The sequence below is a fragment of the Sander vitreus genome, chromosome 7 (genome assembly GCF_031162955.1).
Source record: "Sander vitreus isolate 19-12246 chromosome 7, sanVit1, whole genome shotgun sequence".
NCBI lineage: Eukaryota > Metazoa > Chordata > Actinopteri > Perciformes > Percidae > Sander > Sander vitreus.
Window position 1 is genome coordinate 23,620,819 of NC_135861.1, and position 13,523 is coordinate 23,634,341.

Below are 13,523 nucleotides of genomic sequence, written 5' to 3' on the forward strand. Positions count from 1 at the left end.
TGATGAAAGCAGGCCATCTGTATCCAAAACAAGTTATGTGGTGAAATAATACACAGGTGTGAAAGAATGTACTTAGTATCACCTACTGGAAATTTCGAGAGATTTTTACCTCTGTCACAATACAATGTAGGTGATTGTTTGTGGTGCTCACAGTAATGAGAAATAACTTTGGCTGTCTTCTGTGGTTTACCAAACGGTTGCCATAGGGACGATTTGTTGGAAAGTTCCAATGAAAGAGGGCTGTGGATTATTAAGAGTAACCAGGGGCCTCATTTATAAAACCTGTTACCCACGAAAAAAGTTGCGTGAAGCAGGGTGAAATTTGCCGTTGCAACATTCCTCGCAAAAGTCGGGATTTATAAAGAATTTCCATGCGTAAAAATGTGCCCAGTTTTCCGCAACCTTTTGACCATGCGCGTGATCGTGCGTAATGCTCTCAAAGTTTTGTAAACTGCGTTTTTAGTGAACTCCGATGGTATCCCCGTTTTCCGAACTCAACCCAGTTTTTGTTTTCCTGAACCCAACAAGCCCGTTCTTTCCAAGCCGACCCAGAGCCAGTCGCGGCGCCCGGCGAGGGGCAGGGAATCCTCCCCTACCGTGCAGCGGACGCTAAAGGAGACTTTTAGCGTCAATAAGAACGACAAAGGCACCTGACCAAACATGTTGATGTGAGCACACTCTAAATTTTTAATAATGAAGAGAAATTATGCTATTTATTATTTCTTCTAACTCAAACGTATTGGCCTTGGCTCATTTTCTGTGAAGAACATAAATAACTTATTTTCAATGACTGCACACGGTACAACCCCCTACACTTAACTATTACATAGGAGGTGTTCGGGTCTACTGGACCCGAGTGTAATAATTGTAGGTGCTATGAAACTTAACTGTGTGTGTGTGTGTGGGGCACCTGCTATTCCCACACAAAGTTACAAAATTGTTACTTTTCAAGCACTTTCACCTGTTCTAAGAAATGAGCACCAATAATGATCAAAAATCTTTTCTATTTTTTACCTTTTTAATAATTGAATTAACTTGTTTTCTCACAAAAACAAAAAATATCATAAATGTGATCTCACAAGGGTAAATGGCAAATATGAACCATAAATGATGTATATATCATTGGTAATTGAGCTAAATCTGTTAAGTATTAAGGCTGTGTAACAAAAATATGAACACCACACAAGGGTAAGGGTTAAGGCATCGATCTCACAATCACTGAATCATGTTTTTTTTCCCCATTTTTCCGTTTCATGATTGGTCATCAAGGGTTCTTTACAAGGCTGCTATATTCATTGATTGATTAACATGGACCTTATTAGGACAAATATGGGACGACCTAGGGAGGAGCGTGAGGCTCGTGCACGACCGCATAAGGTAATGCACGTCCGTATTTATAACGAGAAGAGTGCGTACCGGTGTGCGCCGCAAGGTGTCATAAATCTGAATTTTGCGGATGAAAATTCTGACTTTTGGCGCACGAAATCTTTCAGAATAGAATCTACGCACAGTTTTATAAATGAGGCCCCAGGACAATGTTGGGAATAGAGCTAGACCCATAGGTTGAACAGGCAGATATTAGCAGTGGTGGAACGTAACTAAGTGCATTTAACATTTCCTTTTTCTGCAAATTTATACTTCTACTCCACTACATCTCAGAGGATTTTCAAGATATTTGGTTCTCACAGGACAGCGATGCTATAAACGAATTATCTTTATAGAATATGATGCATTGCACTAGATTAAACTGCCCAACAGTATATAAAGGAGTTCAAATTAGCACAACAATAAACATCCAAAGCAGTAAAATGCAACAACATTAAAGTGCTCATATTGCTTATATCTCTCTCTCTCTCTCTCTCTCTCTCTCTCTCTCTCTCTCTCTCTCTTCTTTTGTGCATATTATAGGTTAACAAAGTGAAAAAGCCCACCCCAAAGTGACTTACCATCTCCAACACAAAACACTGTTCACAAACAGCTCTATTGTAGTCCAGCCTTTACTTCTGTGACGAACGTGCGTCACTTTGTAACACACGTTATAATGCTCTCCTAGCTGCTAGCGTGGCACGCCCTCATACTCTGCTTCTGACTGGCTAGTAGTGCTGACCTACAGTGGGGAGAACAAGTATTTGATACACTGCCAATTTTGCAGGTTTTCCTACTTACAAAGCATGTAGAAGTCTGTAATTTCTATCATAGGTACACTTCAACTGTGAGAGACGGAATCTAAAAGAAAAATCCAGAAAATCATATTGTATGATTTTTAAATAATTAATTAGCATTTTATTGCACGACATAAGTATTTGATCACCTACCAACCAGTAAAAATTCTGACTCTCTCAGACCTGTCCACATACTAAATCAAACAGACTCCAACCTCTCCACAATGGCCAAGACCAGAGAGCTGTGTAGGGACATCAGGGATAAAATTGTAGACCTGCGCAAGGCTGGGATGGGCTACAGGACAATAGGCAAGCAGCTTGGTGAGAAGGCAACAACTGTTGGCGCAATTATTAGAAAATGGAAGAAGTTCAAGATGACGGTCAATCTTCCTCGGTCTGGGGCTCCATGCAAGATCTCACCTCGTGGGACATCAATGATCATGAGGAAGGTGAGGGATCAGCCCAGAACTATACGGCAGGACCTGGTCAATGACCTGAAGAGCACTGGGACCACAGTCTCAAAGAAAACCATTAGTAACACACTACGCTGTCATGGATTAAAATCCTGCAGTGCACGCAAGGTCCCCCTGCTCAAGCCAGCGCATGTCCAGGCCCGTCTGAAGTTTGCCAATGACCATCTGGATGACCCAGAGGAGGAATGGGAGAAGGTCATGTGGTCTGATGAGACAAAAATAGAGCCTTTTGGTCTAAACTCCACTTGCCGTGTTTGGAGGAAGAAGGATGAGTACAACCCCAAGAACACCATCCCAACCGTGAAGCATGGAGGTGGAAACATCATTCTTTGGGGATGCTTTTCTGCAAAGGGGACAGGACTGCACCGTATTGAGGGGAGGATGGATGGGGCCATGTATCGTGAGATCTTGGCCAACGACCTCCTTCCCTCAGTAAGAGCATTGAAGATGGGTCATGGCTGGGTCTTCCAGCATGACAACGACCCCAAACACACAGCCAGGGCAACTAAGGAGTGGCTCCGTAAGAATCATCTCAAGGTCCTGGAGTGGCCTAGCCAGTCTCCAGACCTGAACCCAATAGAAAATCTTTGGAGGGAGCTGAAAGTCCATATTGCCCAGCGACAGTCCCGAAACCTGAAGGATCTGGAGAAGGGTGTATGGAGGAGTGGGCCAAAATCCCTGCTGCAGTGTGTGCAAATCTGGTCAACTACAGGAAACGTATGATCTCTGTAATTGTAAACAAAGGTTTCTGTACCAAATATTAAGTTCTGCTTTTCTGATGTATCAAATACTTATGTCATGCAATACAATGCAAATTAATTACTTAAAAATCATACAATGTTTTAAATTGTATAATACTCAAATATTTGCTTTGTAGGTGGGAAAACCTGCAAAATCGGCAGTGTATCAAATACTTGTTCTCCCCACTGTAGGTACTGCACATGTGCGACTCCTAACAAAGATGGAACAGAAGTGTGATGCCTCACTCAGTAGCTAAATCAGAGCTAGAAAGCATGTCCAAACCTTTGACTGGTACAGTACTTTTACTTCAGTTAAGTTTTGAATGCAGGACTTGTAATGGAGTATTTTCACAGTGTGGTATTGTTACTTTTAGTGAAGTAAATAATCTGAATACTTCTACCACTGGCTATTATCTTATTTCAGATATATCACATCAGCGTATATGTTGGTCGATAAGTAAGAAATTACAAATCAGATGTGCTCTAAGTAATTTAGAGTGTTGCAATTACATAGATTGCACTGACAAGTTTATTAAACTGTAAAATGTCCTACTGAGTACATCTGACTATATTTCTGACTTGATAACCCCATTCAAGCCTAAGCAGGGCTCGACATTAAGGCTTGTCCGCTTGTCCAGGACAAGTGGATTTTTTTGTAGGGCAAGTGGAAGAGAAATTTACTTGCGCCACTGGACAAGTTAAAACTCAAACAAAATAAAATGCCATGCTACTTCACGTTATGTGCCACTAATTACATCTATGTTACCAATTTGAAACGATACATTTTCCCCCCCGCAATCCGAGGCAGTGGACCCAGTGGTAGCCGGTTAGCAGGCCGCTAACGTTAGACCCAGCCCGCTGTTCAGCTCATTCTCTGTAAGCGATGCAGCATGAAAGCACGGCGAACCAGCCGGTGTTAGTTAGCTAACGTTAGCTTGCTAACTCCGCCTTAACGTTACCTCCTCGCCACATCGTTGACAGAAAACGAGAGACCCGGTGCTAATACGGCACCGGTGGCTTAACGACCGTTATCTACCGGACCGAATTGCAACGCGGATTTCGGTGCCACTGAAATGCCTGCGCTTCTCTCTGATGCTCCGAAAACGGACGTTAGAGACAACATAAACATCGCCGCATGTCACGCTAGTTAACATGGTTAAAATGCTGACAGCTGAACGGTGTAAAAGTGTGTCTGTATTTCACTGTAGAGGAACATATGACAGTGTGCAGCTGCTGTTGTCGGAAAAACAACTTGAAATTCGCCTTGCAAGCCTCGTGCTGCATTCAAAGTTGTTGTAAAATACCTTTTTTACAGGTATGCGGATTAAATATCAGGTAATAATCAACTGTAAAGTAACTACACCTTTTAAGGGATCCCTTCGGTAAATCAGCCTCTGCCAGGTAGAAATTAGTGAAATTGTATAACTTTTTTTTTTTTTTTTTTTTTAAAGTTAACACCAACATTAAGTGGCAAAATCCATTTTTATGTCTACAAAATTATTTTAGATATAGTATAAGTTCAAGTTTAAGTCACCACTACCTCTGGTCAAAATATTGACTTAGTATCTCAGAATATAAACTAAGAATCTCAAAGTAATGAGAAAATGTAAAATATTGACTTAAAATCTCAATATATTGGCTTAGTATCTCAATATGTTGACTTATCTCAAAATATTGACTTAGTATCTCAATATATTGACTTAATATCTCAAAATATTGACTAAGAATCTCAAAGCAATGAGAACATTTAAAATATTGACTTACAATCTCAATATATTGACTCAATATCTCAAAGTATCGACTTAGTATCTCAATATATTGATTTAGTAACTTAGAATATTGACTAGGAATTTGAAAGTAATGAGAAACTTTAGAATATTCACTTTAGAATCTCAATAACTTAGTATCTCAATATATTAACTTAGTAACTTAGAATATTGACTAGGAATCTGAAAGTAATAACAAACTTTAAAATATTGACTTAGAATCTCAATATATTAACTTCTGCACACCGGCGTGTAAAGTTTTACTTTGTATTATGGAGTCTGGAGATCCTTTTTTCTTGTTGAAGGGGAAACTATTCTTGGGACATGTTTGTTTCTACTGAATTTTATTAATGCTGATAGTGTTTGGATGCTTTCAGCGGTTTGTTCGAATTCTGCATTAGCAAAACACAATTCTTTTTTTATAAAATGATAAATCTTTACCCGGACAAGTGACTTTTGTGCATGGACAAGTGAAACGTAAATGTACTTGTCCAAAGGACAAGTGCCTCAAAAAGTTAAGATCTTCTGGTAGGTATTTATTAAAAAATCCTCAAAGCGAGGCTAGAAGAGACCAGACTTTTGCAGTCAGAGCCCCTCGACTCTGGATCGAGCTGCCTGATGAGATCAGGCAAGGTAGCTCTTTATCTTCATTTAAATCTCTCCTCAAAATATATTATTTTAGAATTGCATTTTCTTAAATTGTTTTATTTTGTGCTTCTACTGCATTTGTTCTTTTTAAACCGTTCTTTTCTTAATTTGGTAAATTGCTCCTTGTTTTATATTATTTGTATTTTATACTTCTACAAACATAGATAATTCTACGTCTTTTGTGATGCACTGTGTAACTGGCTTTAAAAATGCTATATAAATAAAGCTATTATTATTACATATCTTATTCACAACTCTAATAAAACAAATTTTAGGGATCCTGATCAGAACAGTGTTTGTCATGAGTTTTGAGAGAGATATGAGACAGACACACTACATACCATCATAAGTAACATAGGGGATCTGAAAGCCTCTGGCGCTGTTGGCCTCGTTGGACTTGAAGTTAATCCAGAGACGTCTGGAGCGAGCTGTGAAGGCGATGGGCCGCTCGTACGTCTGACATGTCTCGTAGGTGGTGATGGATGTAGCCGACCCTGGATGTAGTACAGAGAGGACAATTGATGATGTAATTATATTACAGTATAGCCACTAAATTCCATTGAAACATCAACTGGACAGAGAGAAACTCACAGTTCTTTCTCATAACCAGCACATCTCCACATTCATCCTCCGAGGGCAGGAAAATCTCCGGCACCACAATTAGGATCTTGCGCTTGCTGGGTGGGTTGATGTTCCAAATACACTCCACATTAGCAGGGTAATTACCGGGATAGTTGGGCGACTCAATGTAACCCATGAATTCGCCCATCTCGCCACCACATTGCCTGTCTAGATGTGTACAAACAAACCAAATTAGTCTTCAGCCTGTGTTTAAGAAATCTGAAAACACAAAACAGGAATTTTCACACTCACTCTTGCACTGTGAAACACTTGTGGCACCATCAAAATCAGTGGTGGTGTTCCCAGGGCAGGAAATACAGTAGTTCTGTCTGAACTCTGTCTGATATGTCCCCACTGGGCAGCGGATACACCGGTGTACTGTGGTGTTGTAGTAATGACCTGGAGAACACTGGACTGCAGGGTAGAAATAAAGAGACACATTAAGTAAAGAAAGTTTTGCTAAATTATTTGAGTACAGTTTTTTAGCTGTATAAAAAGAGCACAAGCTGACCTTTGACTTCACAATCATGGAAGGAGCTGGCACCTTCCCGTTTGGTGCCCAGTCCTCCCCCACAGGGGAAGCACAGGGTCCGTCCCAAATCTGGTTGGTAGGAGCCATGAGGGCACACCTGACACGGTTTGAAACCATCGCTGGAGAAGGACCCCGTCGGACACTGGCCTGGATTAGATTTGTAGAACATCAAGAGAAGGTTTACTAAGAAAATCAGCCCCTCGCAGGACCATAAATACATGTTCACTGTAACATTGTCCCTGGGACCTTAAACTAGGCTACCTGCACAAGAGGAGATGTTCCGTGCCCCGACAGGCCCGTGGCCGTCACTGCCGGGGCAGAGGTCACAGGCAAGCTGCCCCTCCTTCTCCTGAAAAGTGCCGGGTGGACACTGGACACAGCGCTCCTGCTCACCATGGTAGTAAGACCCCGACAAGCATCTGACTAAGAGAACATCCACAACGGCTTCAGTCAGAGATAGGAGGACACACTTCACTTTAATCAGTAAAAAAAATAAACAGAAACACTGTTTCTTGGTTGACACTTGTTCCGAGAACAGGTGACTCAGTAAACTTAAATATATACTATATAAACAGTACACACTGTAACATCTACCTTTACAAAGCACATAATGCCAATTTTAGTTGATGTTATCGGTTATGTTTAAATTAATTTATATGGTTATTACCAAGGTCATAAAACTTGGTGGTGGTGTACTGGACTACATTTTATTGTGGGGTTTCTAATTGTTTTGTCCTCCCTATTTAAATACATGAGGGGAGCAGAATATCAGAAACAAAACTGAACAAAAACTGAACATTATAGGCACCATAACAGCAGACTTTTATGGCAGATGTATTGGACTTCATTAGTCTGTACAGGTATCCCTAATAAAGTGGACACTGAGTGTCTCGTATTGCAGGTTATGACAGCCTATGGCTTGAGATGACATTAACATCACATGACAGTAAATTAGCCCATCCAACACTGTCGGTCCAGCTGTCCAGTCTTACCACATCGGCCACTGTCCCTCTCCCAGCCCGGCCCACAGTTCTCCTGACTGGGAGTAGCCTGAGGAAGTTTCTGGGCCACCTCGTATTCCAAACCAGCAACTCGGATCAGGAAGCGCTCCTGGTTGATGGACTTCTTCAGAGCCTTGATATACGTCTTAACCTGCTTCTCCATGCGCTGCCTCAGGCAGCTGAGATTGCAACTCCCTGTTTATGGTTAAATAAAAACATCCTGTGTTTCAGTCAGATAAAATAAAAATAATATATTTTTAGACTTTATTGTAAAAACTTAGCCATTACTTTGTAGTGTACATTAGGTTTCAAGCTTCGACGAATGATAAATAATCTGTTGGCTGTACAGTAAATTCATCACAGGTAGTAACTGCTGTAAAGGTATTGTATTAAATGAGATGACTGACCCGTAGTGTCTCCAGGTTTGACCTCAGCTTCCAGCTCCAAAGTAATGCGTGTTACCTCCTTGTTAGAGGGGTTGCGAGCACGTCGACCTTTAGCTTTCTTAGAGGAGTCGCATTTGAGGTTGACAAATGTCACCAGGCAGTTGCTGCAGGGCTGCCCCCCTCCTGTGGACAACATGATATCAGTAAACCCCAACCACACATCAATAAATAATAATTTAGGTTTGAGAGTTAAGGTATATCATTTTGATTATTTTCTCGATTGTTTTTATCTATAAAGTGTTACAAAATTGTGAAAAATGCACATTGTAATTTGCCAGAACCAGATTGTTTTATTTGTCAAACCAACAGTCTTAAACCTCAACAATATAAATCTTATATGACAAAGAAAAACAGCCAAACCTTACTGGCACCACTGAATGTTTGGCATTTTTCCTTGAAAAATGTTTAAGACAAATAATTAATTATCAAAAAAGTTGGAGCAAACTAACCAATTCATTATTTAAGCTACATAAATTATACTGAATATCCCTTTAAGTAAGGGATTAATGTAGAGCGAGCGGGTCATTATTGCAAGTTAAACCCCAACAGGGTGATGCAGAACCCCAACGCGAAGCGGAGTAGCTTATTACACAGCTAGTTACTAAAGAAATCAATAACTTGACACAAAATATTGATTAAAAAATGTTTTATTGATTTTAAAAATGGTCCTTCGTAAGTCTATTATCAGAACTGCTTCCCTAGCAAGCTATGTTATTCACAGCAACGGTCTGCTATTCAGAAATAACAGACCATACAATAATCAGAATTGAGTATTCAAGAAAGCCGTGTAATAAATGTCTATAAATAACAGCATATGTATACAGCAGCACACACAGATTAAGACTGACCTGGTCCAAGTGTCCGTCCTCTGTCCTCCGTCCTGCCGGTCAGCCTTGGGTGCAGGTGACATTTGGCGTTTTTAATCTTGAAAGAAGCCGTCTGCTTCACTGGAGGGGCCAAAGTCTCTACAGACAAACACAGCACAGTGGGTAGGAGCACACTGCAACATCACACTGCTGCCACAGCAAAGAAAGACCGTCTGTGATTGACTGATTGTCGCAAAGTGTTTGTTATAAAAATCTGGAGGGCAGCGAACCTATGCAGCTCTGACTGTTGCTGGAGTTGAGCCTTGCAGGGGATTTCCCTCTGAGGACAGGGATACCACAACTGACTGAGTAGCTGTTGTCAGACTCTGCAAAGGGGTCACACACAAACAAAATAAGTCTAGCAAATGTTTGAAATGACTTGTGTTTGGTGTTTTCTTTGTGATTGAATGCTCACTGTGGGCGACATACCTGCCAGATAGTGAGCCTTAGAGGCACAGGTAAGAGAGCAGCTCTCTTTCTTGCCCGTCTTGCTACAGGCCAGAGTAGCCTTTGGTGCCATCAGTCCAAGAGGACATTTCACCAACTCTGAGGAAAAAAATAAAACCCACACAGAATCACACACTGTTGGCAGAGAAAGCAGAGAGAGTGAGAGAAATCACCCAGACACTGGTATGAGGAAACTGAGGCTCTTTGAGTGTGTGTCAGTGAATTAACCACAGGGGGGCAGTGCTGCTACATACCAACACAGTCTTTCCTGTTCCAGTGCAGCTTGTACCCGGGTGGACAGGTACACTCGTAGCTCCCCAGACGGTTGATGCAGCCGTATTTACAACCTCCGCGGTTTATACTGCATTCATCAATATCTGTGAATAAATATGTTAACATATAGACATTTAGTGGACCCACATATGTGTCACTAAAATGGCTAATTGTACAAGCCTACTCTGAAATATAAAATATTAAGAGTGAGTAAACGGATTTCCATTATAAAACCAGAAACACTAAGAAACAATGTGGTCAGTGAATTTAAAATGAAAGAGAAACTGTCCAATGAGTGAGATCACAGCTGTGAATGGGGAGAGGTCAGATCACTTCATCCTGTCAGAGTGTCACATTCTAGGAAGATTAATGTGCTTGCGTGTAAACAAAAGTGATTCTTCGTTTTGATGTAGCCAGCCACATTCAATTTTATGGTCAAAACCTCTTAGCTCATCAGTGAGGAAGACTTGTGGTAAGCATTCACCTTTTCAAACACATGCTGAGCTAAAAAAAACACTAAAAGCATCCAGGATCCAGATGCAGGCTGGTTGCCATTGATGCCAGACTGAAAATTAGTTTAGTGGGTAGAGCTGAGGATGCGGCAGGCTGCAAACAAGCGGCGGAGACACCGGGAAAAAGACAAAGATAATGGCAGTGATTGATGATCTGGCCTGCTGATATAAAATGCTCTTCCTTGTCTCATTCAATTATTCACCCTGAATAAAAACAGTCTGCGTGCCTCTGCACTCCCTAAAGAAGATGATGACTTCATCAACAGTGACGTGTAGCCAGAGCTGCTTGGAAATGTTGTGAGAGGTGCGCTGCTTATCCTCTGCATCAAAGCACTCAATTTAAAGGACAAAGAACTCTAATGAATATCTGATGGATGCGCAGCTCATCTGCCAGCAACTGTTGTTTTGATTTCTTTGTTCCTCCCATACTTGAAGTGTAACCAAATAGATGTATTCTGACCTTTCTTCAGAGTCTTTCTTTGCGTGCTCATACAGAAGAGAGCAGAGATGAGTCAAGTAAGAAAAGAAAAAAAAAAAGAAGAAAAAATGACATTTAGACTCAACAATTGCTTTGTGTAATGTTTAAGGAATTTTGGTATGGTTTTTGGAAATCTTGCCATCTTTGAATTGTATTCACTTTTGTGTGCTTAATCATCAACATCAGAAACTTCAAGTCCCAAAACCGTGATGTGAATTTTTAAGAGGAATTTTCCCGAAACCCAGTGTGGAAAGCTTTATCTGTATTTTTTCCAATTAACTGTTAAGATATCAACTTAAACTCTCATTCCGTATTTCTCTTGGATCTATGTATACAGTACATACTGTACATTTGTCAGTACCAGAGGAAAGCATTTCTGTTGTGAGGTCAATGCTGACTGGATTAAGTGAAGTAAATTAAAAAATACTTCCAAAGTATTTAGTCACAACTGCTCCGAGTCTATTTTCTTACCAGATAAGCAAAAATGAGCAGATTGTTTTGCTAGCCGAGAGGGAGAATGGCTGGATATACTCTCACTTGGTAGGAATGTTAACAGGACTTGGCACAATGCTTGACAGCAGGTCACTGACCTAATTGGGTTTGTTTAGGGTGAGTCTATTGTTAAACACTGAGCACAGCTTTCTGGATTGTTTGGCAGTTATATTTCAGTTGATAAACCACAAAGGGTATAACATAACCTTGGTTATTGTCGGGAGTGAGAAAGTACAACAGGGAGTGTCATAAATCTCTGGGGTTATCTAACAGTTCCGACAACGCCGATGGAAAAGTGAGAGGAAATCATTCATCACCTTCTTTCTCAACAATGGTATAGAGAGTCACTTATGTCTGACCATCTTCTCTCCACTCAGCAGCTCAGTGTGGCCTGATCACAGTCCATCATGTGAGTAAACCCAACAAATCTAATTCTGGTGCTTTTATTACCGGAACTGAGAGCTAATACAGCTGCCTGTGTGTGGAATGGATCCCATGAACCTATTAGACCCATTCCAAAATACTGTTTGTGTAATTCTAACCATACATACAGGGGGTGGATGAGATTAAAAAAAAAAAAACACCCCTTACAATATAACATAATCCAGCAGCATTGCAACCATCTCTCTGAATCAGTTTTACCTAAGCATTATATGAGCTTCAAAAAGGAGGTATTTATTGCTGGGCCACTTCAATGAATTGCATAACACTCTAAGATGTTCCACCTCCAGCATGTGGCACTTGCATAGTAAAAACACAATTAGATTGTGACAGTAGAGATACAGACAGGAAACATGGGGAGAAAGACTGGTATAACATGCAAAGGTCCTCAGTTGGGCATGCTGCAGTAAGACAGTCCCATATTTTACTTTTTGAGGGTGTAACTAATTGCACTGTTGTGTTTGTCCAGACCTCATGATCCCATACATCTACACTTTACCTTTCTCTAGTCTCATTCCTTATTCTACATTCTGTTGCAACATTCCTGATCAGTAGACCTGTCAAATTACAGACAAAAAAAACACAGAACAAATCACTCCAAAGCTATGTATTTCGAGTGCATATGCTGTCTGTCTCTCTCTCGCTCTCTCTCTGTCTCTGAGCCCTGAGGCGCTGGAGACAGCAGCAGATTCTGACTGGTGATACACACGCCATCAAAGGGCCGCCGCAACACCCTGATGTGTTCTGGCGGGCCTCTTGCTGCCTGCCAGGCAGATCTGACGCGCCCCCACACATCTCCTCCTGACACCAAAAGCTGCTTCTGCTATCTGTTCCACATCAGAGTACTGTAGGTACCTGCTAATGTTTAATGAACATGGTCATATACTCTACCTTGAAGGACCATAGTGGCGGTTTTCCATGTTTTAGTCTGTTAACTAGAGCACAAATCACCTAAACGTTACATTACTGCCAAGTGTAGCAAAAGTTCTTAAGATTGATTTTCTGCCTTCCAGGCAGCCACCTGTTTCAGCTCATTTCAGTCGATTTAAAAATCAACTTTCAGAGACTTAAATCTGGCTTGAGAAAGATTATCCATCATTTAGTTACATATTGTTATTGCACAAGAATGCAGCTGCATGCAGGGACTTTTCCATGTTTTTATTTTTAAGTGATATCCAGACCCAGCTGGTGAAAAGACGAACAATAAGACACTGACACTGTGAAGACTTAGTTTCTTTAGTATGAATAACTTGCGGTTAAGAAGGAAACTCTTAGTGTCAGATGTGGAACTTAAAATTGCTTTTATTTAAAATAAAAAATAAAAAAATCACTTTGATGGTTTACCTTTAAATATGTTTTAAGTTGACTAGTGAAGTAGACTTTTATACATTATCTAACAAGACACAGTCTACAGTCACTTAAACAGCTCTGTGGGACTGTACTTAGGCACAGCAATGCTTTGAGCTACATGCTAACCTCAGCATGCTAACACGCTTACAGTGACGATGCTAACAGTTGTACACAGGTATAATGTGTACCATGTTCACCATCTTGGTTTTGCATGCAAGCATGCTAACAATTCCTAATTAGTACTAAACAACAAGTACAGGAGAGATTGATATGAA

At 40.7% G+C, this 13,523-nt stretch overlaps 1 protein-coding gene across 3 annotated transcripts in view; it reads right to left on the minus strand.

Annotated features, from left to right (window-relative positions):
* scube3 (signal peptide, CUB domain, EGF-like 3) overlaps nucleotides 1–13,523 on the minus strand; it is a 78,896-nt gene that overhangs the window by 1,630 nt on the left and 63,743 nt on the right. For all 3 annotated transcript variants that reach the window (XM_078255471.1, XM_078255473.1, XM_078255472.1), the window contains 11 exons: nucleotides 9,957–10,079; nucleotides 9,685–9,801; nucleotides 9,486–9,581; nucleotides 9,238–9,354; nucleotides 8,351–8,512; nucleotides 7,935–8,138; nucleotides 7,204–7,365; nucleotides 6,922–7,089; nucleotides 6,663–6,824; nucleotides 6,381–6,578; nucleotides 6,131–6,283 (listed from right to left, as the gene is read on the minus strand). In XM_078255471.1, the coding sequence (XP_078111597.1) occupies nucleotides 6,131–6,283; nucleotides 6,381–6,578; nucleotides 6,663–6,824; nucleotides 6,922–7,089; nucleotides 7,204–7,365; nucleotides 7,935–8,138; nucleotides 8,351–8,512; nucleotides 9,238–9,354; nucleotides 9,486–9,581; nucleotides 9,685–9,801; nucleotides 9,957–10,079 (1,662 nt within the window). The remainder of the gene's footprint in view (nucleotides 1–6,130; nucleotides 6,284–6,380; nucleotides 6,579–6,662; nucleotides 6,825–6,921; nucleotides 7,090–7,203; nucleotides 7,366–7,934; nucleotides 8,139–8,350; nucleotides 8,513–9,237; nucleotides 9,355–9,485; nucleotides 9,582–9,684; nucleotides 9,802–9,956; nucleotides 10,080–13,523) is intronic.